At 38.2% G+C, this 24,135-nt stretch overlaps 1 protein-coding gene across 2 annotated transcripts in view; it reads left to right on the top strand.

Moving 5' to 3' along the window:
* tbxas1 (thromboxane A synthase 1 (platelet)) overlaps positions 1-24,135 on the top strand; it is a 97,806-nt gene that overhangs the window by 16,732 nt on the left and 56,939 nt on the right. For both annotated transcript variants that reach the window (XM_049483605.1, XM_049483606.1), the window contains exon 3: positions 19,928-20,021. In XM_049483605.1, the coding sequence (XP_049339562.1) occupies positions 19,928-20,021 (94 nt within the window). The remainder of the gene's footprint in view (positions 1-19,927; positions 20,022-24,135) is intronic.

Raw genomic sequence — 24,135 nt, 5'->3', positions numbered from 1 at the left:
GGAACAACCCACACGACATACCTATTTTGAAGATGTGCATAACAGTGATTTTTAATTGTCTTAAATTCTTATACTTGTCCATTTTTTTCTGCTTCCAACCCAACATCTTTAAGATCTGACTGTTCACTTGCTTCCTAATAGTATAAACCCCACCCCTTGACAGATGCAATTGTAAATATTATCAGTGATATTCACTTTATCTAACATTTTGTTTTAATAATATCGATAACGATCAGTTTATGTGGGAATTTTGTAGTATGTGGACAAATATCTATACTTTAACACTGTAAAATGACAAATGTGGACTAAATACTGTTGATGGTACACAACCCACAATCATTAGAACATTAGAAGTGCTGTCTTTAACTCTGGGGCTCATAGCCACGTTAACTGACAGTCACGTGCAGGGGCTGCAGGCCAGTTGACGGTGATTGTATCAAGCTGTGGACAGCTGACTTGGCAGCCTGGCAGTTGTGCGGCCAGATCGACTTTCTTTGTCATTGGAATGGTTATTGTTTAATTGAGGGCTCTTGGACAGCCCATCCATCACAGATGTTAATCATATCAAGCGCTCACACCTCCCCGAGAACCCGCTACACACCCAGCCATTTCCACAGCATAGGACTAATAAATCTAAATATGTTAATCTACTCAGATTCCTCCAAAACGCACATGGCGCTGAAAATGAGCTCAGCTCTGCACACGAGACTGATGCCTTCGGTAGTGATGGGGTTGAGAACGTCATCACTGAGCAAAGCCCGCTTATCTTTACACCTCTTGTGTTGATGAGGAGCTGAACAAGAGCTGGCTGATGATTGAATCTAAAATTGAGAGACAGTAAATTCAGCAAGTAAAAATGATCAGCTTCTCTTCTCCTCTGCCAGGCTCTTCACTGGGTTAGCAGGATTTGACTGAAGTAACAGTGATGCGGTTCCCAGCTGCAGATGCTGATTGACCTTCTGGCATGGACATTGTGTAGACTTTATCTTATTTACCTGTGAGAAGACAGCAAAAACCCCCCACATCTGTCTGTCTGTCTATCTATCATAGCAGGATATATTTTGCTGCAGAAATATGTCATAATAATGATCTTCATCCAAATCAAGTGTACTGACGAATATAATATGCCTATATATATATATATATATATATATATATATACGTATATATATACGTATATATATATATATATGTATATATATATATATATATATATATATATACGTATATATATATATGTATATATATATATATACGTATATATATACGTATATATATATATATACGTATATATATACGTATATATATATATATACGTATATATATACGTATATATATATATATACATATATATATATACGTATATATATATATATATATATATATATATATATATATATATATACGTATATATATATATATATAGGCACACAAAACCAGTTGCCAGTATCTCTGTGGTGTGTCTGTTTGCCCTTTCGCAAACATCAGGCATGCAGCAATGTTTTTTTGGTAAGCAGAGGCTTCCTTCTTGGTGTCCTGCTATAGATTCCTTATTCAAAGTTTTAGAGGGTGTAGACTTTTGAACACAGATGTTAGGCTGTATTAATGACACTTTAAAATCTTTGTCTGTTACTCAGGGTTGTTTTTTTATTTTACTGATGAGTTTCCACTGTGCTCTTGACTGGGTGTTCACAACCTGACAGAGTTGCAACAGTCCCAAATTGTTACAAGTTGTAGGTTGTTTTTCTTATTCTAGACTTATTCTTATTCATTTCTAAAGGCTTTGAAATCACTCTGTAATCCTTTCCAGCTTTATGTAAATCAGTCTGCAAGCTATATATCCAAATGTAAGTATCCCAGTACTTTTGTCCATGTCATTTTGTGTGTGCATTTATACATTGGTCTGTCTCTATATCTACATATAGAATTTCATATGTAGTGTAATGTGAAATGTGAAAGAAATCTCTTGTGGGAATAATATGTAGGTGTCCAAAGATTTTTCCATTTCTTCAGGTTCTATTTCCTATCTGTATTATTTTCTGTCTGGCTGGTTATTTGTGGACCAAACCAAATATTTAAAAAAGCATACAAGGTCGAAGAAACCCAAGCAAATTAGGTTAGAAAATACAGGGTATCAGAGCTGATTCGGTATATATAGAGGCCTTCAGGGGAATCTGTGTAAACAGGGATGTTGACTGTTGGATCTGAACTCTCCAGGGTGAGATCTTAAGGACTAGCATTTGGGCACCAGTGTTCTAAACCTTCTCTACACACTTTACTCTTTACTGCCTGTCTACTCCCAGTTTACCCCTCTCTCACGCACTCTCTTCATAACTACGCTGTCTTTTTTATTTTCCCTTCCCTCTCTATCCATCTTCATCCTCTCTATATCTGTGTACTTTCTCTCTCTGTGTGTTCACCACCATCTTTGGTGGAGTGAGGCAGACAGCTCCGTGTGGTCCCTGCTGAGGGCTGGAAATAGCAAAGTGTTTTTGCGCTGCGGAGGCACGGGAGAGCAGGCCTGGGATTTGGAGAGGTGTTATAGAACTAGAGGGACGCATATGACTAACACAGACCGGGGGGATGTCAGAGCAGGACCATTCGCATGTCTGATTCACCTCTATTTTTGGTTATTGTTGTCTTGCAGCTGCCGGTGCGCATGCACCTGCATGCTCAGAGCCCTTCAGCTGCGGAGAGTCTGTAATAGAACATGTTATGCTCCATGAGAGACGCTTCTCTTCTCTCCTTCGCTTCTTTCTTTCTTTTTTTTTTACCCCACTCAAAGGCACACTTTTGAGAGTACGGTCGTGGTGAGGGATGTTTCTAAAAAGGTATCCAGACATCTAGTGCAGCGTGAGCAGCAGCCCACATACACCCAGCACTTTTTTCCTTTTTTTTTTCTTTTTTTTTTTTGCCCCCACATTGGGGTTGTTCAGGTGCAGCACAAGCTTTGTCTTAAGCAGGCAACATAAGAGATGCACTGAAATCAACCAATCAGTTTCACAGGTTTTATTACAGACATTATATTTGTGTAAGAAGTTTGCAGAGATTTTAGGTCCCAAATGTTTGAAAACAGTTATTTCATGGACATAGTATGTTCTTTAAATAAAAAAGAAATCCGTTTTTTATAGCAAAAAATTGAGGTGTTATTGCGAAAATACCCTAAAAAAATCAACAAAGTACAATAGCTACATTTTCCTTAGCATTGCAAATGCTATTTTAATAATGAATTTACTTTAGCAGTGCTTGCCACATATTTAGTGCTTGTCACATACACTTAGCAGTATTCTAGTCATAATTTTAGTCATAATTAATTAATTAATTAATTATGTATATATTTTTAAATATTTATATGAGTGTAAAAAAAGAGCTTAAACCTGCATTCCCTCTGATTGTCCAAGTCACTATTGCTGAAGAGTTCTCCAGTAGTTTTTTTTTCTTCCATTTTTTTTATTCATTAGTTTCCTCCCTTTTTTCTTTTTTATATGACAAGAAGTGTGTCATTTATAGGTTTACATTTCAGCACTGTGTACTGGAGCAGAGTTCACTACTGGAGTCAGGGATAGTAAAATAAACACTGCTCAGTGTGGGGGCTCCTAGACCTCCGTGTTGCCATATGCAGTGGCATATGCTGTGTTACTGATGTAATGCAATCCTTTTGTACATGAGGCTGTGGCGGTGAATTGTTTAAAGTGGCCAGTAATTCATGCTGCACTAGACTACTTATTTAGTATCTGTTGTTCCAAGCAAGTCAAATAGGGGTTAAGGGTGTTTTCACACTTCACCTTTCAGAACAGAATTTGACTCCCTTCTAAATGCAGGAATGCATCATGCAGAAGTGCCAAACTTATATCCTGACATTTCTATTTATTTATTTTTATAACTAATAGTTAATGCAAATGTAACTGTAGTTTCTGTACTGCTGCATGATGCTCATGCATGCAAAAGGGGACAATTTCAGCTGTTTCTTCTTCTGTTGTTATTAGTAATTAGTAATTACTGACTACCTCAACTTCCTGGAATGGGTCCAAAAGTCCAAATCATATAAAAAAAAAAAAAGCTAATAATGAATGTAATCAGCCAACACTTAATCAAACACAAATTACCCAGGCTAGCTGGGTAGGACTAGACACGGTGTCTAGGACTAGGCAAAGTTTCTTTCGCAGTATTTTGACATTATAATGCTTATAGTGTGCCCTTGTTTGTTGACTCCACTATAAATCTCTAAAACATCGTACTACAGCATTTATTATCAGGTTTATAGGTCTCTAGGTGCAAACACATGTCAACACTGTTGTTTGTATTTGTACATATACATTATATGCAGTATGTGCTGTGTGTGGGTGTGTAGCTCGGAGAGTCCATTGTTTAATCAAGGTTAAAATTAATGGCAGAGAGGAGGTAGGCTGTGGCTCATTGCTTTAGGGTGTGAAGTTTCATTTATGGATGATTAATACTGTGTCCATTCAGCATGCCAGTAACACATAGCTGCAAGCACGCATTAAGCTCGGTGCTAACGTCTGAACTGACTTTTGCTTATGATTATCACTCTTACAGATTACAGGGGGTGGATTTAAGTGGGATGTTAAGCAGGTTTCTCATTTACTCAGATTAAATATGCTTCTTTGGGGCGTGTCCTGGTATTATTAGTGTATTACTGATCCAGCAGGCTGTCAACAACCAATCATCCATCTCTTCATTCCATAAATGTATAAAGATGATCTGATAAAAAAGTGGCCAGCACAAACTACAGGTGTAGTTTGTACTACCCTGCTTTCACACTGGTAACAACAAAGTGATAAGTATCTGTTCATTTACTGTGACTAGACTGATTGGACGAGCAAATTATTCTGGCCAGTCAGTTCCAAGATGCCCACTTTCTGCACTGTGAACATTTGGTTCCTGTTGCACTTTGTTCTCATTACATTACATTACATTTCATTTGGCAGACGCTTTTGTCCAAAGCGACTTACAATAATGAAGTACAAAAGTAATAGTAATTTAGATAACCCATTTTTAGATAGGGCTTAAAGGAGGTCGAAGGGAAATAAAGGGATAGAGAAGTGAAGGAGGGGAAGAAGGAAATGGGGTTAGAAGTTGGGGTTAGAAGTGTGTTACTGTGTTACTTGTTCTCATCCCCAACAAAGTGGTTCTGAAGATGACAGAGAGGATTATAACTACTGATTCTACTTTTTCTGTGTTAAAGTGTATGCTGCATCTTTGCTCAACTACTGGAAACTACTGGAAAAAAATGATGCAGGGACAAATGCAGTTGATAGATCGATATGTAGCTTCTAACCAGCCACACTGATACACACCTATATGCAACAGTGCAAACAGCATAAACGTGAAAAACGCAGAGAGCATTCAAATTGTCCACACACTGCCGTTGCACTGAATTATCGGGTGCTCATGCTCCTTCTCTCTCTCTCTCTCTCTCTCGCTTGCTCGGTCTCATTTGCGCTGTCTCTCAATCACTCTCTCTTATTCATTTGCGCAGTCTTCTTCTCTAAATACATGAGATTACTCATGTTGGCTGTTAAATTAACCCATTATGTGAGAATACTTATCACTTTTTGTATTTTTTTGGTGGTTGCAATTTAGAAAAAGGTAACAAAAAATGTACTGTTCTGGCAATTGTATCGGAATATTTTAAACGATACCCAGCCCTATTCCAGTGTGAAAAAAACAGTCATGTCCTGCATGCAGCTTTTGTTTATTGCATTGGGTTTGAAAAACAAGCAAAGAAGGCAAGTAACATAGTTTTTAGTAAGTTAGTGTCTGTAATGTGACCATTACTTCATTTAAATTACTTTAATACATCATTTTGTACTGCATTACCCTAATACTGATTGTAATCCGTTCACTTAAAATACATTGGTCTTTTAAGTGATTGGAGATGGTTATAAACATATATAACCACATTATTATTGTAGTGGTAACAACATAGCATCTTGACGTGTCCCTGAAAGCAAAGCACAGCTTGCGTTTTCACATTACTTACTGTAAACCACCCCCCTACATAATAAGTTATTTAAGAAATCTTATCATATGTAGTCACACGAGATGCATGTTAATATCACATGTAAACCGGGCCTTGTATTCAAGCATTTGCTTAAAATCTACAGGGGGAAGAAAAAAAAGTCAATACAGTATAATAGCTTAACCTAGCGTCCAGTTGCTATGCTTTGAAGGCTCTCAGTATCACCTCTATGTTCAAGGAATACCATAGGGAGCGGGATGCAAAGAAGATGTCCAAGCAAGAATCCAATCCTGCTGATAGAAGGAAATCTGTGTGGTGACTAATCGCTTCCATAGCTGCTATGGTTGCTATGTGCTGCCATATTGCCACAGGAGAGCTTGATGGCTCAGCTCTTTTAGGCTTTCTCCTGGATGTTGCTCTAGACCCTAAAGGCCTATGGGGTTCTGCAGTTCCTATCATTCAGCAGCAAGGTGAGCAAGAAAGAGAAATGAGAGGGTAAAACCAGATGTGAGTTCCCAGCAAGGTCCGCGGGCATGACTTTCCTTTACCTTTAGGGTCCCCCATTGCCTCCTGCCATAGACAGGCCACCCAAGTTGGCAGAAACCCCTGAAGAACACTGTGGGAACACTATGGGAACCTGGGCCAAGCAGTTCAGCTCCTGCAGAGCCTGGAAAGAAACCTAGCAAAGAAGGCATTTGTCTGGTTGTAGATAACAGTGACTGGCGAGACAAGAAGTGAGCACTGGAGCACATCTGACTTCTTTTGTAGCCTCTGAACATTGGATCCCCCAATCAGACCATCTATTTTACTGAACTATGGCTGGATTCAACCTCCGCCAGGGCTTTGCCTGCCTGTGGAGAGAGTGGAAGTCTTTTGGGCTTGTCTGGAAGAAAGGGTACATCATTTTCAGGCTCTAAAAGCCTGCAGAAGAACTGGCACTGACATGTTGGCCGCCTGTACATGAGGGGGTTTCAGTGATGGGTTGCTTCTCTCAGTCTGAGCCAACTACATTATAGTCATTGCCATGTTTTGCTTGTGCATTTGTTTCATGCCAATGAAACCAGCCAGCCTTAGGGACATGCGGCTTTATGATGGGCATGACCTTCCTGACCAGGGTGTCTCATCAAATGCATCACTTCTAGGCTGGGCTGCAGCTTGTGAGGACAGAGCACTGAATGGGATGTGGAGCTCACACCTGCAGTCTGTCCAGATAAATTACCTGGAACTGCTATCAGCCTTCCTGGCCCTTATGTTCTTCAACAGACAAGCAATTCCACAATGATGGCTTAAATCAATCTATATGAGGGCACTGCAGAGCCGTCATTTGCACATGTTGGCACACAGACCTTTAATGGTGGCTTTAATGATGGTAAATGACAAGTGTTCTCTACAAAATGTTTATGATGAAGAATTGTAAATTCTAACCAAGAGCAGTAATTGTAATCTCTGTTTATAAAAAAAAAACTTGAAGCCTTGGTAATAGGGTATACATTTGCCTATAAAGCACATATTGAGTATTTTGAGTTACTCTTTGATGTATAAATAGTAAGTGTTTTACTTTAATTAGGAGGGGATTCTCAGATATCCTTCAACAGTCTTATTATTATTTTTTCACATATTATAGCATGAGAGATGGACCTATCAGTGTTTCTGAGACCGAAAACAAACAAATATCTTCCTTAAGTAAGATAATCCTGATTTATTAGAGGCCCTGGAAATAGTCTACTCTGCTTCCTGTAAAACACATTTTTAACTTTTTTTTTTGTTAATATATGAGTTAAAGTTGAGGACATGAGGGGAAAAATGACAGACTAAATTTCGACACTGTTTTAATGAGGTTCTTCACCTGTGATTGAGGTTAGTATTGCAATCTAGTGTCTGAATGAGGAACTGTGACCTGTGAACTCATGTGTCACTGCAGAAACTTGCAAAATATGGATAGTTTGTTCATTTGACCAACTCTCAGAGTTGGCAAAATTCATAGAGCCAGCAATTCCTTTCATCTCTAGTTTTCCAACAAGCCATATACCAAAAACTTATCTTAGTTATCTTACCATATATTTTCTCCATCCTCTTGTTTTGTTCTCTTAGTGTAATGTACTGTTGGCAAGCTAAATGGATTGTAGATAGCTTTTAGCATGGCAGGTAAAAAAATAAAAAATAAGCCAGAAGTTTTCCTTCTGATGTGTGTTTAGCTTAATGTTGCGATATTCCAGTTGTTTTTTGATTGATCAGATGATGGAAAGGAGCTATGGTAAAAGCCATTCAACTAGTGTTAGCTTTTAGCATAGCATGGATCCAAGTTTGTTTAACTCATCTTAGTAAGTTGTCATCTTAGTTTCATTAGGCAAAGGCTAATTCTTGTAGGAACTAGTATTCTTATAACCAAACAAAAATAAGAGGTGATGACCTGCTTGCTAATATTAGCAAAACCAAATTCTTCATAATAAGCATAGTGGCTTGAAGGTTAGCACATTCATCTCTCAGCACTGGGGTCTTGGGTTTCTAGTCCCTATATGGGTGGAGTTTCTGTGTTCTTCCTGTGAGCAATTGGCTGCTGCTTTGCAGTGTGTGTAGGTTGAATACAAACCGCCCTTGAGTGTTTTGAAAGGCGTTATATAAGTAAACATTCATTCATTCTTTCATTCATTTATTCATTCATTCTTAGTTATCACACTTTGCCATTTCACCAGTTTTGACTGGGGCTTTGTCTAGGGTGTTTGTTAAAAAAATTGTGAATAAAAAACCTGTTGTGTAGCAGTTTTTGATTTTTGGAATTGGCCTGTTTTGCAATTCTGATTGGGTTGTACTGTGTTGGGTTCCACTTTGTCATTAATAAACCGTTTTGAGAAATGTACAGTTTTGATATACAGTATGTTCAAAGGCCCCTATAAAAGAGATTTTTGTGAGCTTGTTACTGTATCTTTGAGTGCACTTTTGCAGTCTCCTCATGTTTGTGTCTGCCTTGTGTTCCGTTCTGCCGGTCTCTCCGCTCCAGGTTGCCGAACATCGTGTTGGACGCAGTCTCTCGGCTCCTGCAGCTGATCAATCAGAGCAGCTCTGTGCTCCCTCAGATAAGCACATAGTTTCAGCTCACTAACGCGGTATGACCGCCAAGCTTGGCGATCCAGGCGGAGGGTCCCGCACCAGCTCCGCAGGGGGGCCGCTCTCTGCTCCCTCTCCGCAGACTGCTCAGGCAGACTTGGGCATGACTGTCCCTGCACGCTGCCTCATGCTGGAGCCCACCCAGGCCCACACAGCCCCATCAGCAAACTCCAGAGAGGAGGAGCTGGCATGTCCGTGCGCATGTGACTGTGACAGCACACAGCTCGCTGCTCGTTGCTCTCAGCAGGGCAGGCGCTTGTGTGTCTACGGGAGGGAGAGAGCATGTTTATTATATGCAGCTATATGCTTTTATGCACAGGTTGGTGTGTGATATAAAGCTGAAGTGAATATGCATTTCTCCTTTTTTATTCATGTGTGTGTTAGTGAGTGATTTTGTGGCTGTACTAAAAGCTCTAGCAGATACACTAATCCCGTATGGATCAGTGTGCTGTCCTTGATATCCATTTTTATTAGGTACTTAACAATTGAAGAGGGCTGAGATGTGTCACAGATGATGAAGAGAGGCATTAAAACAGCGCTGAACAATTAAAGCCAGTGCTTTAATATCTGCTGCGATCAATGTGGACAGCTGAGAGCTTCAGGCACTGTTTGCTGATCATTTGACACAGTTTGTGAGTGTTGCTTTCAGTGAATCGCTGTATTACATGTTCTCTTTTGCATTTTAATCCAAAAGGGTTCTAGCAGCCTTATTTATCAGGATGACAAGGGCGAGGCATTTATGTTTACTTTGTGTTAGAGCTTCTGGTGTGACAGCAGATCCAGTGGTGTAGATTACAGTCACAGTAATAACAAAAAATGAGTAGTATAATATGCTCGGTTTGTTAGAGGGTATCACAATCATTAAAAAAAGTGGAGAATTTGGCTTGAACAACAGTGTTGCAAATATATATAAAACTTCACTGCCTTCCAAAGTAGAGGAGCTGCGTCTTTGGTTAAATGAGCTAAATTTAACCATTGAATACCATTCACCTAAATGTTCCTGCATCTGCTCTTACTATTTTGTAGAGAAAAAAACAACAACACCAGAACATCCTTACCTATCTTAGCTCTTGGGCTATGTATCCCTACCGCAAAAAGAGCAGACCTATGGACGTTTGGTGGATGTTTTACATATAGCTCCTTCAACCATGGATTCAGATTTTTTGTATGCAAGGTAGCGGATATAAATTGTGTATGTAATGCTCTAAATACAGTATCTCTAAAAAGCATTAGCTTGTTTGTATGTCTGGTTAGCAAAAATAGCTACTCCATGATTAGTGTACACAGAAATAGCTACTTAGACCACATTCACTTTGAATATATTACGACCATAAAAAAACAAAAAAATTAATACAGAATCATAAGAAATATGCTCTTAAAAGTGGACGTGGTGAAATAAAGTGAATATAGTGCTGAAAACTGTTCTTTTTTTACTCTTCGATCTCTAAATTCCTATCTAACGGTAATATCTAATCATAATCTAAAGTAATAATGTATGTAATACGCTATATACTGGGCTATTATTCATTGTCTCCCACCCCCTTCTCTGGACCAAAACGTTTTAAATGCGCATTTATGAACATAAGTACATACATACATACTTACACGTGCCTACATATATACGTATATATACATCTTGTATACTTACACAAATACATATAAGTATACATACATGCTGTATCTTTATCTTTATGTTCTTATGGTCTTTTAAAGTAGTGGAGTGTTAGACTTCACCCAAATTATAAATCTAAATTAGATCCCCAAGTGGTGAACTACATAAGCAGACATTAGCTAATCTGACATAGACATAGAACAGACAAATAAACATACACTGAGATGAGTAGATAGACAGACCAGACATAGACAAACAGCAGAATATATGGAGCCTTAGCCTTAATCTAACCTAGCCCTAGCTCTGCCTACATGTAACCCTAACTGTAACCCATACCTGTCAAGTTTTATATTTAAAAATAAGGGATATTTTCCTCCGTCCGCTTAAAGTCGTCCCACCAGCCCAACCAAGATTTAGTATTCCTTACATTTTAAGACAGGTTTACAAGAAATCTAAAATAACCACATGTGAACCACTTACACACTAAATTTAGATTATCAGAATCTGATATACCTCTGCGCTCCGCGAAACCAGCAAGCTGATTGGCTGTTTCTCCTGAAAGGCGAGACTTTCTCCTTGAACCGGCACCACGATTGGTTAAGAGACACAGATTGGTCAGTGCCCTGTCTCCTCAATAATAAAGTTTTTTTAATTTTAATATAATACGGGAAATTTACGGGAAAATATTAATACGGGAGGACGGCGGGAAAGAGGAGTAAAATACGGTAGTTTCCCGGCCAAAACGGGAGACTTGACAGGTATGCTGTAACCATAACCTAGCTCTATCCTAACTCTAGTTTTTCCTACTGTACAGTAAATATATTGGAGTATTTCTATTGGACCGTTCATCCAGAAATTTTTACATAGTGTAAGGAACCTTTTTTTCAATGGACCACAACTATAATGTCTAAACCTAGCCCTAACCCTAATCATAACCCTAATTGAATCCTAACATAGCTCTAGCACTTCCATAACGCAAACCCTAACTGTACCTTAAGCCTAACTAGCTAAATATAACTCTTACACATTAGCTGAACCTTTCTATATTTCATATAAACCCATTTTTGAAAGGTTTTCTACCTTTCTGCCAAAAAATAAAACATGTAGGCAAATGACTTCCAAAAGAGATTTTTTTAAGTGTGATCTATGTCATATGCTTTCTAATGTGTGAATGTCTGTGTGTGACTACGTGTCAACTTGCATGCGCTGCGTGTTAGACTATATGCGTGTTTGTGTGTGTTTCTGTTAGTGTGTACTGTATGTGCACTCTCTTCATGCCTGTGTCGTAAAAGGCAACCCGCCGGCTTCTCACTGTATTATTTATGAGCACACAAACTGCATCAAAGCTGAGGAAACAGGAAAAATAATGCCACATTAGAGCTCACCCCCTCGGGACTTCAGACGTTCATGAACATGCACAAGCCTTTCCTCATACACCAGCCATGCCCCGTAACACTGCAGCCTCACTGACTGTGGATAAAATGCACTCCTTAGGCAGTGGAGGTTCTTTAACATTTCAACAAACGAGTCCCACTGCTGGTGCGCGTAAAGTGTCCATGTCATGGAAAACTAAAAATGCTTAGTTTGATTAATGTTTGATGTAATATGTACTAGGGATGTATGAATTGGACAAAAAATGTGATGTCTGATAATGCTGGTGGGTATCCTGATGTCAATGTGAAACATGATAAATTCATTTAAGCTGCTGTAAGGTTTTTAGGCACTCAGACTTTTCAGGCTAAGAAATAGTTTGCTGTGTGCATTTACAGTGGACCTCTACCTCATTCAGCCTCGCTCTGCCTCCAGCCTAATTATGTCATGTGATTCTAGTCTGTAGCCTGAAGAGCGTGTTCTTTTTCTGCATGTGGGTAATGCAGTTTGAGTTTACTTTTAGCCACAATGTTATCGTAGCTCTTTTAGTATAATTCAAATCACTATAACGATAGAAGTTAAAAGATAAAAAAAAGATTTGTCTTCCCATCTTCCCATTTTCTCCAGTCTAAACAATCAAGCTTTTGTTGAATTGCAAATGCACTCACTCAGTTTGTCTAGTCCATGTAGAGATGTATTTCCAAAAGAAAAGGCCACTTTGGAGCAGAAAACAGGGAGGAGGTTATTTGTAAGATTTGTGCTCCATTTCGCTCCAATACTTTTAGGTCCGCAATGCTAACAGCCAGCTTTACCAGGCCTGGAGTTGCAATGCTAACAGAAAAAGCTTACAACCTCAACAAGGTAGGAGTGATGAACGTGGGTGGGGGGATTTGTGGCAGAATTGCCCCATATACAGCATTCGTTTTTGTCTAAGATGTTGATGCTCTAGTGCGGCACCTACTGGTGGAAAATGCATAGTAATCTTTCAATTCCTGAGTCTCACTGGCAAAGAGAAGTGGGTTAGAATGTCTCAAAATGCAGCATCATGCCTTGTTTTTACCGAACTGTGCCTTATGGATATGATTCCTTTTAAACTGTTTTTGAAGCACCTGAATAAAGTGCAGTTAATCAGTAAGCTGGGTGGCACTGATGTGTGTTGTTATTCTCCCTTATCAGAATGTTCTTTTTGTGTGTCTGTCAGCAGTGCAGAGATTTCCAAGGGCTCATCCCACTAGTTCAGTTCAAAACTGCTTATTCACAAATACACTGGGGCCATTTACTCACAGTGAAACCACCAGAGAATGCCAGTGCTTGTCTCCTTGTTAATCCTGCTGAGAGATCATAACGTGTGTGTGTGTGTGTGTGTGTGTAATAGCAGTGGAGCTGAGCGTATGAAAGGCTTCAGATGCTGTTCTGAAGATGCTATTATTCTGCAGTCTGCAGTCTGTCAGTAGTACAGAGTGTCCTGCCTCTGCTGTGGCCTCTGTCCTGACATCCAGTGTGACTCGGTCTCTCTGTGCATCACTGCTCTGTCCCTGCTCTCGCCCTCGTCTGTCTTTCTCTGCTCACTTCTCTTTCTTCATCATTTGTCTCGCTCTCCTTTCCTGTGCTATTTTTTTCCAGTTGCATTTCCCTTTCCCTTCTTATAGTGAGTTTTTAGTTTAGAGGTTCTGGAAATTTTGGACTTTTTAATGATCACCTCCAAACTACAATGAAGCACTAAGAGATCCACTGTTTCTTCATTTCTGCCTGCTCTTTCTCTCTCTCTCCCCCCCACTCACCCTTTCTTTCACTTTCTCTTATCTATTACTCTCTCTGGTGTTCTTCTCTCATTTTCAATTTCTTTATGTATTCTCTCTCTTTCACTTTCTTTACATTTGACAGTTTCTTTCTACACTCTAAAAAACAGAGGTACGATATGAGTACTTTTTTGTACTCGAAGGTACACTCTTTATAATTGTACCCTCAAAGGTACAATATTGGTCTTTACAGGGTCAGATTTGTTCCCTCTGAAGTACAAAGTCATTTCTAACAGCAATAAGTACAAATTTGTACCATTTAACCAGCCGAAAGGTACATTCAGTATTCTGTATCACTGTACTAATGAACAGTATATATTTAAATTGCACATTTTTTATTTGAAAGCCAGACAATTTTGGATCACCAAGTTTTTGAGCCATATTTAGTTGATGATAATGTTTATAATCTTTATGATCTTTACTGCCACAAAAACCATGGGTACAAAAAAGGACTTTCACTGAAAGGTACTTTTTTGTGCCTCAATATAAGGTACAGCCCCAGCGACAAGCTTTGTACTCTTTTAAGTACAAATCTGTACTTATATTTCTTAGAGTGTATTGTTCCTTTTCCTTTCCATTTACATTTTCCATGTCTTCTGTCTCTTACTCTGTTTCCCTTTCATATCTTCTCTTTCGGTTTCTACATTTCACCATGTCTCCTTTTCTTCTTTTATACAGAATTTTTGGTAACACTTTATAATAACTTTCATTAATATACCATTAACTAATAATTAATAACTGTTATTTTTCACATTTTCAGAAACTAAAAAGTTGCTATCACATTTGTAAATGGTAATAAACGCATTAGCAACATGAACTGCAATTGACAAATGTTTAAAATTCACATTTACTAATGAGTATTAATGTTTAAATTCTGATGAGCTAATAATTTGCTAACATTTCTAATATAAAAATCTTTTGCTGATAAATAACTATCATATGTGAGCATTTGTTAATATTCAAATTCTGAAGAACTACTGCTTTGTTCACATCTACTGATCATTAGTTAAAATATAGTAATGAAAGTTATTATAAAGTGTTACCGAATTTTTTTTTATCTTTCTTATTGTCTCCCTTCTTCTTCATTTAAATATCTTTATTTTTCAATCTTTTCTCTCTATCTTTTTGTTTCTTTTTTACACTTTCAATTTCTCTCCTTCATTCGTCTGGATATGTCTTAATTTGTTCTTTATATCTCTTTTTTTCTTTTTTTTTCTCTATCTCCATTTTCTCCGTCTCATTTTTCTTTCTCTTAACACATTTCTCCACCTCTATTAATTTTCTCTTTTTTCACTCTTTCTCATTCCTGTCTCCTCACTTTCTCTTTCTCTCTTACTTTGCCCCTTCCTACTCTGTCCTCTCTCTTGCTCACTCCATGGCCCTTGTTCTGCAGGCTTAATGAGAACACTGGCTGACCTGACTCTTTTCTCTTCTCAGTAAAAACAACACGGTGACTCAGTCAGTCAGAAGTGCCACTCTGTCTCTCACTTTTCCTCTCTCTCACCCTGTTGCTCTCTCTCGCTTTCTCTCTCTTTCTCTCTCTCTCTCTCTCTCTCTCTTTCTTTCTTTGGACTGAGCCAGCTCTGAATCACAGCAGCAGCAGTTGCTCATTCTGTGAGGTCAGTCTGAAAGTAAAGAGACTCTCGCTACATATTAATCACAGCAGATTCCAATCTATTCTGTTTACAGGAGGTACAGTCTCAGGTGTGTTTGAACTGGGAGGTCCTGGAGAGTAGAGCAAAACTGAGCTCTGTCACTAACTTTAAATCGTATTGCTTCCCAGATCTGAGGTTAAATCAAAATATAGTAATTGACAAAAAATAAGATGTACTTTATTTTCCCCACAGTGGAAATTTTCCTTGGACTTCACATATGTACTTGCAATTGTCTCAGGCAGACATGTAAATTACTACAGGTGTGGTCTGATTAGACACTAGGGTCTTGCCAAGAGATAAAAAAATTCAGGTTCTTTTTGGGACCGAACGACAGCTAGGCACGATTACAGAGGTCTTTTGGTGAGCTTTTTAATCCTGTCTGTGCTATGGAGTTACGCACTGCCCAAAGTTTTGCTGGGATGACCCTGGGAAGTCACTGCATACATCAGATGGTGACCCCTAATAACAATGATGTAAGGGACACTAACAGTTCTGCAATATGTACAAAACATGTGTGGCCTCAAACAGCAGGACTTTTAATTGCCATTTTTCAGCAGGATAATGCTCACCAATAAACAGCAAGGGATTGCAACCCTTTCTTAGTTTGGACCTAGGCCAAGTCTCCTCAAACTGCATTGTTCCAAATGTTTATACATTTTCATTTATCCAGGATTTATGTTAGAAGACTATTCCATTTCTTCCGAATGATAGAATTGATTAAAGATCAAGCAGGAAAGCTTTTAATCTTTTACTGTTTCACTTCCACACCTGCAACATTTCACTTCTACAGTTCTACCAAACACAGCCGTGCTTTCCTGGACCACCTGCTGCTCGAGGCTGTGTCATAGTTCAGACAATTACGTGCCACAGCATGCCATCGTTAGATGCCAACTAACCCGCGTGTTCCCTTAGGAGAATTCTAATGGATGCTCGACTTAGTGGGAGTTCGCTCTTTCCAGTATTCCAAAACAACGTCTACAGACCCGCAGCAACTTTGACCCTATTTTTGCTGACAGGCCTTCACGTCTGCCACAGACGCCCCCTCTCAGTCTCCCCGGTCTGACTGCCTGGCTATAGACAGCTCTGTCTGGATTCTTGCGTTGGCTTGAAAGCAATTACAAGCTGAATGACTGGGGCTGTCTGTCAGCGGTATATTTGGCAGTGTCTGGCAGGCGATGGTGAATATATCTGTGCTGTTGAGAAAAAATGAGTATGAATCCAAACATGGGCAGCATGAACCAGTGATTCATCCCTATTCCTATTCGTTAGCGAAATAGTCTGTTACGACACCTTGCGCCGCAGAGTAATTAAGAAGGTGTCATGAAATGAGTTACTGTTTCAGCTTCTCTACAGTTCAGATAAAACCCCCTCTCCCACATCTGACAATTAATATGATAATGAACTCGTACAGAGTTGGAGTTTTTTTTTTTGCCCCACTTACAGTGTGTGAGTTGGGTTTCTATTTGATCAAAGGGACGTGAAACCAGTTCTCCACATCAGAGAGAGCATACCTTTAGAATTTGTTTATTAAGATAGATCTGTATTAAAGTGCAAAACATTTGGGCTGGTGGGAATACAGTATTCGAATTAAGCCCTGCACTAAGCTGGTTTTGGTTCCAGTTCCACATTAACTCTAGAGCAATTTGTTAATGTTGAGAATGTGATCTGACAATTGTGAGCTAAGCTGCTAATTCTGCAGGTGTATTTTACCTGGTAAACTGTAGATATGGCTATTTATTTTGATTTTACCAAATTGAAAACTTCCGGATTATAATCAAGAGGAAGATGGATGATCCCAAGCCATCAAACCAAGCTGAACTGCTTGAATTTTTTGTACCAGAAGTGGAATGATTTAATGATTTAAAAGCTTTAAGTTTTAAAAGCTTAATGCAATCAAATTATAATAGGAATGTGAAGTTTAAAGTTTGGGACCCATGGACTTGCACACACTGTATGTTTCAGAAAAAATCTGATGTATGGTGTATTAAGTATATAAGTTAGTTCTAGTTTGATTTGTGACCTTTAAAACCTGTTTATTAAGACATATCTGTCTTTTTAGTCATCATAATAGAAGTTGATGAAGCTCCATCCAGTTCCTTTGAGATTGTTGTTTGTGTTCCAGATGTTTTATTTTCTCCCAAATTCTATTGTTTTCCCATTAGTTTTTTGGTCACATTTTTGCCCTTATTTTTTAAATTAAATTTGAAATTGTCAACGAGTAGGCTTAATCCATGTCCGGGAAGCTGTCCCCTACTGCGTGGCACTTATAGAAGGCTATCAACCAGGAAGTAAAAGTGTAATACCTAGAAATGCACAGGAATTACATTAAATATTTAGCTAAAGGCCAAATATTAAATACAGAACATGGGTTTTCTATCTTTTTGTCACTTTTGAATACATTGAATAGCCAAGATGTATTTTTGTCTTATGTTTAAAACACTTAGAAACTAGAAATTTAAAATACTTATTGGACACTTGCCACATGCTACGTGCTCCATGCTACTCACTTGTTTACCTCAACCTGGCATTTTTAGTCCTAAATTTACCTTAGTAGTGCAACTCAAGTCACAAGTGTGTGATGTTTATACAGAAAACTCTAGGTACTGAAAACACTGCAATATGAATGTAATTAAAGAAGTCATCTTAATTTAGATTGCCAAACATTTCGTGCATCCATAGTAAAAAAAAAAACTTGAGTACATACAGTGTATAGTGTAGCACAAAACAAGTCCACAATACACAGCCTCACCTAAAAACTGTTCCACTGTAGCTGAAGTTAACATAGCTGATTGCTTAATGAAGGCTCATTTGAAACTTCTCAAGTTAGAGCAAACAACACGCTAGATGACCTGTCGTCTCCAACGACTTCACTTCAAAGTGTTTCTCTAGATGTGGTGGATGTTTAAGGACTGTTGTGTCAGAAGGAGCGGCGCTCATGCATAATGCAGACCTCCTCTTTCAGACTTGAGGGAAATGCACCGTTCCCCTGTGTGAACTCACAGATCCCTCATGTGTCATAATGATGCTGGTCTGTTTGTGTGAGGTGTTTCTTCTACAGCAAAGCCAAGCTATAAGTACATGGAATTAAAATCAGAAGATCACAGCATCTCTACACTATTTTAGTTTGGAACATTGCATGGTGGTATGAAGATCTTTCAAATTAATCAATTGAGAATCTTTGAATTGATGTCCTACCAACATGCATGCAGTGCTCTTTAAGAGTTTTATGTCTCTTTTACATATTATTTTGACTTCCACAGTTCCCCTGAACTGCCATTTCTTGCTAACTGTCCTTACCGTTGAAACTGCAAGCTGAAAATGCGTGGCTGATTTTTTCTTTAGATAGCTTTCCACTGTTCTTTGTTCCAATGATGTTGTTTAATGTATACTTTGTGTATGTGACACATACATACACATGTGTATGTTTTCCCAGCTTATTTACAATAATGTTATTTTGCCTCATAGTAAAACACACATTTTGTAAATATTAAGTTGGCCCACAGCTTTGTAGCATAGCTTATCCTACTGTAGAGTAGCATAGCCTACCATAGAACCAAAAAAATCATGTTGTATTTGTTCCCAAGTTAATTTGTGAAGTGTTGCTGTCCTCTCTGAGTCCACTTGGTGTCCATTGGGCATGGTGTGCAGTCAGGTCTCCAAACTTTTAGCCTTACTTTCTGATTTTCTTAAAGTAACTGGTGGGGAATTAAATTTGAATCGCTTTTGCTTATTGGCTGAGTGTGTATACATTTTTAGAGCATAAATTAAATGAGCCAAGACTGTAATGTAACAGTGTTGGGGTTTGGGCCAGTTTTCAAGCTATTTTTTTATTTACATTGGGGTTTTCTTTTTTGAAGTAGGAGCAACAGTGTTTGAGGTCCATGGTTTCTTGCTTCCATATTAGGGGTGGGCGATATGGCTCTAAAATAATATCACGATATTTCATGGTATTTGCACGATAACAATACGTGATATGTCACGATATTTCTGGGTATAATATTGTTCACGATATTCAAAATGTTTGTCGATATTCAATTCAATTCAATTCAATTTATTGTCATTATACTGATACAGGGTTGTACAGTAAAACGAAACACTATTAGGCTAGATCTCCAGTGCAGACAAGAAAAGTGTAGGACAGAGTAAATAGTGCTCAGACGATAGATACAGAGAAGTGCAAAACAAAACACACAGTGTAGGGGCAGAAGGTACAGGGGACATCAAACACACTTATAGGGCAAAAGTACAGGGGACACAAACTTATAGCGTACGATTAGATATGGCACACCCCTATTCTATATACTAAACTCTTATTATTTAACTATTTTAAGATGAAAACAGTTTTCTGTTCTAGGCCACATATAATAACATAAATTCTTATTTATTTTTTTTCTTTTCACAGGTATTCAGTGTACCCATTCTCTGTGCTGCAGCGATGTGGGATCAGACACCCCAAGCCAATCCCGTTCTTTGGAAACATGATGCTGTTTCGACACGTGAGACTGCTTGTGCTTTTATACTTCCACATCTTTGTAAAACAATGACATCAGCAGGTGATACAAAATAATACAAACAGGATGTTTATTCTGATTATCTACTCTTTGTGTCCAAATATTTGGCTATACTCCCTCTATTCAATGCATTCAGCTATTTTAGGTCATACCCACTGCTGACACATATGTGCAGATGAACACACATACACACAGCTTGTCCCTGTAAGGACATAGAATCACCAGTAGAATATGACTCTCTGGAAGCAGATAAACATAATACTACTGGCACCTTACCTGATACTAGATGTGGGCTATGAGGGGTAAAAAGACCCATATCACTGATCTGTGAAACAATACAATTGTTCTCTGGAAAGATGGTGCTGTATCCAATACTTTTGGAAAGGATGATACTTTGGGAAGATGGTCATGAAGTAAGGTGTTCATCCTACAGCATCCTGACCTTGCTAATGCTCTTCTCGCTGAATGCAATGAAATCCTCACAGCAATGCTTTAATGTTCCATCTAATAGAAAGCCTTTCCTGGACAGTTACTAGTAGAGACAGTTACTCCAACAAAAGCATTTTATATACATAAATGCGCAAGTGTCCCAAAAGTATACCTTTGTCCATATATTTTGTGACACACATACACACCCAAGCACACAGTCGCGCCACACATCCAGCAGCCTGTTTCTCAAATCTACAGTAACTGCACTTCATCAAATTTGTTCATTAAAGATGGCTCAGATATAATGACTTCTAATGCCATGTGATTTCTGAGTAGATTACTCTTAGCTTAATTGCTTTACTTCTAGGATGAATATGTAGAAGGAGCGAGATGAGTGGGTGGGTTTAATATTACAGGATTAAACTTTCAGCTTTATGCTGTCCTGCATGTATTTTTCTTCAGGACAATTTGAATTAATAAAAAGGCAGCATTGCTATTCAAACCCCAAATGTGCAGTGTCGCTAAAATCCACTATACGTTTACATCAGGGCTGTCCCAATCTGTCCGAACCTGGCATTAACCTGTGTTTTTGGTAACCAGATCATGTTCGGGTTTCACATGTCCACAATGTCCTAAATTTCCTTCGGGATAAATAAAGTATCCATCCATCCATCCGTCCATCCGTCCATCCGTCCATCCGTCCGTCCGAATAGATTCAGAACACATTCAGAGATGGTCAAAGATGAATCTTATTCTCCTGTAACATTTAAGTGTAAACAGGGTGTATTTATTTTGAATTTTCTGCACTGTTACAGAAATGTGTGAACTGTTTATTTTTACACTCCATTGTAGAAGACCCACTGTTACTCTAAACTATTCAGAGAACTCCTCAGGAAGTCAAAATGAAGTAATAAAGGTGTTAGTGTGCTTTCTGTAAAGGAAAGTAATCAGATCTCACCTGGTCAAACTCTGGGCACATTTAAACATGTAAACAGCATCTGCTCAGAATATATGCAGATACAAAACATGTTAATTCCAGGTATAAACAGAGATGTTATACTATAAATTAACCAGTAACAATACAACGCAATATTTGAATAAGATGTGCTGCTGGTTAATACTGAAGTATAATTTATTTGTTTTTAGTAACAGTTTAATAATAAGACACTAAATGGACTGATTTATTTATATTTGTAGTAATGGTGTGTTTAATACCTTAGAATACTCATTTTCAGCTCATTTTCCGTATTCAGCTATCAGTTTACCTGAAAACACTGCACTTAAGTTACTTTTGTGTGTGTGTGTGTGTGTGTGTGTTTACACTTTGTACAGATTTTTGTTTATAGATGTAAAATAACCATTTTACAGTGAGATGAATGTGCTATGATGGTTTCTAAAACTTGTGTGTATTAGCATTAGCATTAGCATTAAGCCCAATTTCTACTTCTGCGTCAAACCTGCGCCATCAGGGGCTCTGCGTCACTCTGCAGTTAAAACTATGAAGGCAGGAATGTGAGGCCTGGGGGACCAATCACAGCTGCGGCTGTCTGAGCCGCATGACGCATATGTGCATTACCAGGGAGGTGCGTGTGGAGCTATGGCGTAGCATATGTGGCACCTTGAGTAATTCAGATGATCGAAACAACAAAAATACAAAATTGGATTTGGATTAAACTATTGGATACTTAATCTGATAAAAAATGCCAGGGTTGACCCTGATTATGAGTCACTAATTCAGACTGGAAAATCTTTTGTTTCCATGTTCATAGGATGTTAAATTAAGATAAATGGATTAGCATTATTAGAGCAGATAGAGCAGATAAAGTGTAAAGTTTACAGAGTAGCGCATGGTGTGTGGTGTGTGTGCAGAGGTAAAGTAATTGAATTCAGCCCTGCAGTAGAGCATGCACACCACATCCTGAATGCGTGTCTAACTGAGCTAACACTTATTATTCACCGTGTTGTGTTTACTAGATGCTGTGTAGCCTCCTGTGGGTTGTAAATGTTTAACTAGTTTTCTAATGGCATTCGGCTGCATAATCCTATTTTAAACCCCCCAAAGCCTTGCTTTCCTTTAATCAGAAAGTTAATTACTTGCTTATATAATTAGTTACCTTTACATCTAATTTACACTATATGTCCAAATGTTTAAGGACACCCCTTCCAATGATTACAGTCAGCTACAGTATTTTAAATAGCATTCATTGCTGACACTGATGTGTTGAGCTGTGGAGCAATAGAATGGGGTTCTCTGGAGTGGTGGTGCTCCATCTATTATTTTTTTCTGATGAGTTGCGGAGTTGGGTGTGAGGTAGAGTGGTGATTATCCAAATGTTGTTGATGAATGCAATCAAATCCTCCATCAGCAATGTTCCAGAATCAAGTAGAAAGCTCTCCCTAAACAGTAAAAACAGTTGTTCTAATAAAAACAGGGAACTTGTCACAACACACCCGTAATATATTTAGATTGTAAGTCAAATCCATTAAATTCAAATTATAATATCGATTTTAAATTTTAGAATCTACTCTTTAAACATTGTGCTTGTTTTAATTAGATCCCTGCATATAATTATCACTATTTAGTCTCAGACTGTAACTATTTAAATTACATTCAAAGCAATAAGCAACATATAAAAACAACAGAAAAAGACTTCTCTAAAATAATAATGCTAAATTCTGTTAGTACCACTGTAAGAATTTAAATATTATGCTGACACAAAGCTAACATTTATGCAGTTAAATGTTTTTGGAGATTTTCCTTATTAGGGATGCACTAAAATTAAAATATTTCACAGAAACAAAACTAAACAAATTCAAAATTTGGCCAAAAGCTGAATACTAAACATTGATTTGGACACATTGATTTTTTTTAATAGCCTTAATGTATTTTCTCTTGCATTTTAGTAATTACAAGTAATTACAAAACTACAGTATTTTGAAAAATATTTATTGAATGCTGAACATTTTTAATGTCCCGAATTGTTTTGATTTGATCAACATTGTAAATTATAAAATGTTGCCATTTTTGTCTAAACAATTTTGGTTAAAATGAATACCACTACTGCAGACAGTCACATTGTGACATTTCTAGAACTTACAGAAAGCCTAGGATGACCATTCTTTTGACTGAATTGTTTTAGTTGATTTGATGCGTTAGGTCTCTTGTCCACCTCCTAAACGCCTGAACAATGGAAGCAAAGTGGCAAGTGCACTGCCTGCGTCTGCTCATACCATAGGAACAAAAACACTTGAAACAACAATTTTTCATTGGGCTCAAGATTTTAACTCTTTGATTAGTTTCTTTTATTTCCAGTAAAGACTGGGCATGCTCTATAGGCTCAAACCCTTGCTTTTGTCGTTCTGTTTGTGGATACCTGATACCTCTGAGGCTTAATGCTCACCTTAACCTTTTAGTTTAGCCCGGGTCTAATCCAGTAAGATGGGTTAGGCTGAGGGGAGTCGTGGCTGAAGCAGCTGCTGCTGCTCCTGTGCAGCTCTAGCCCTGATTACATTCACAGATCAATATGTTTCTGTCAGGCAGCCATGGTGGGCTGAACAGCTTGTCGTTTATGGCCCTCATGTCTTTGTATCTTTCTATCGCTCTGTTATGACAGGACTGTTCTGTGTTTTCTTCTCTTTCTTCTGTACGTTTGTCTGTCAGTCTAGAGAG

The sequence above is a fragment of the Astyanax mexicanus genome, chromosome 9 (assembly GCF_023375975.1).
Source record: "Astyanax mexicanus isolate ESR-SI-001 chromosome 9, AstMex3_surface, whole genome shotgun sequence".
Lineage (NCBI taxonomy): Eukaryota > Metazoa > Chordata > Actinopteri > Characiformes > Acestrorhamphidae > Astyanax > Astyanax mexicanus.
The sequence above is the reverse complement of the archived record's forward strand: the minus strand, read 5'-3'. Positions and strand labels throughout refer to the sequence as shown.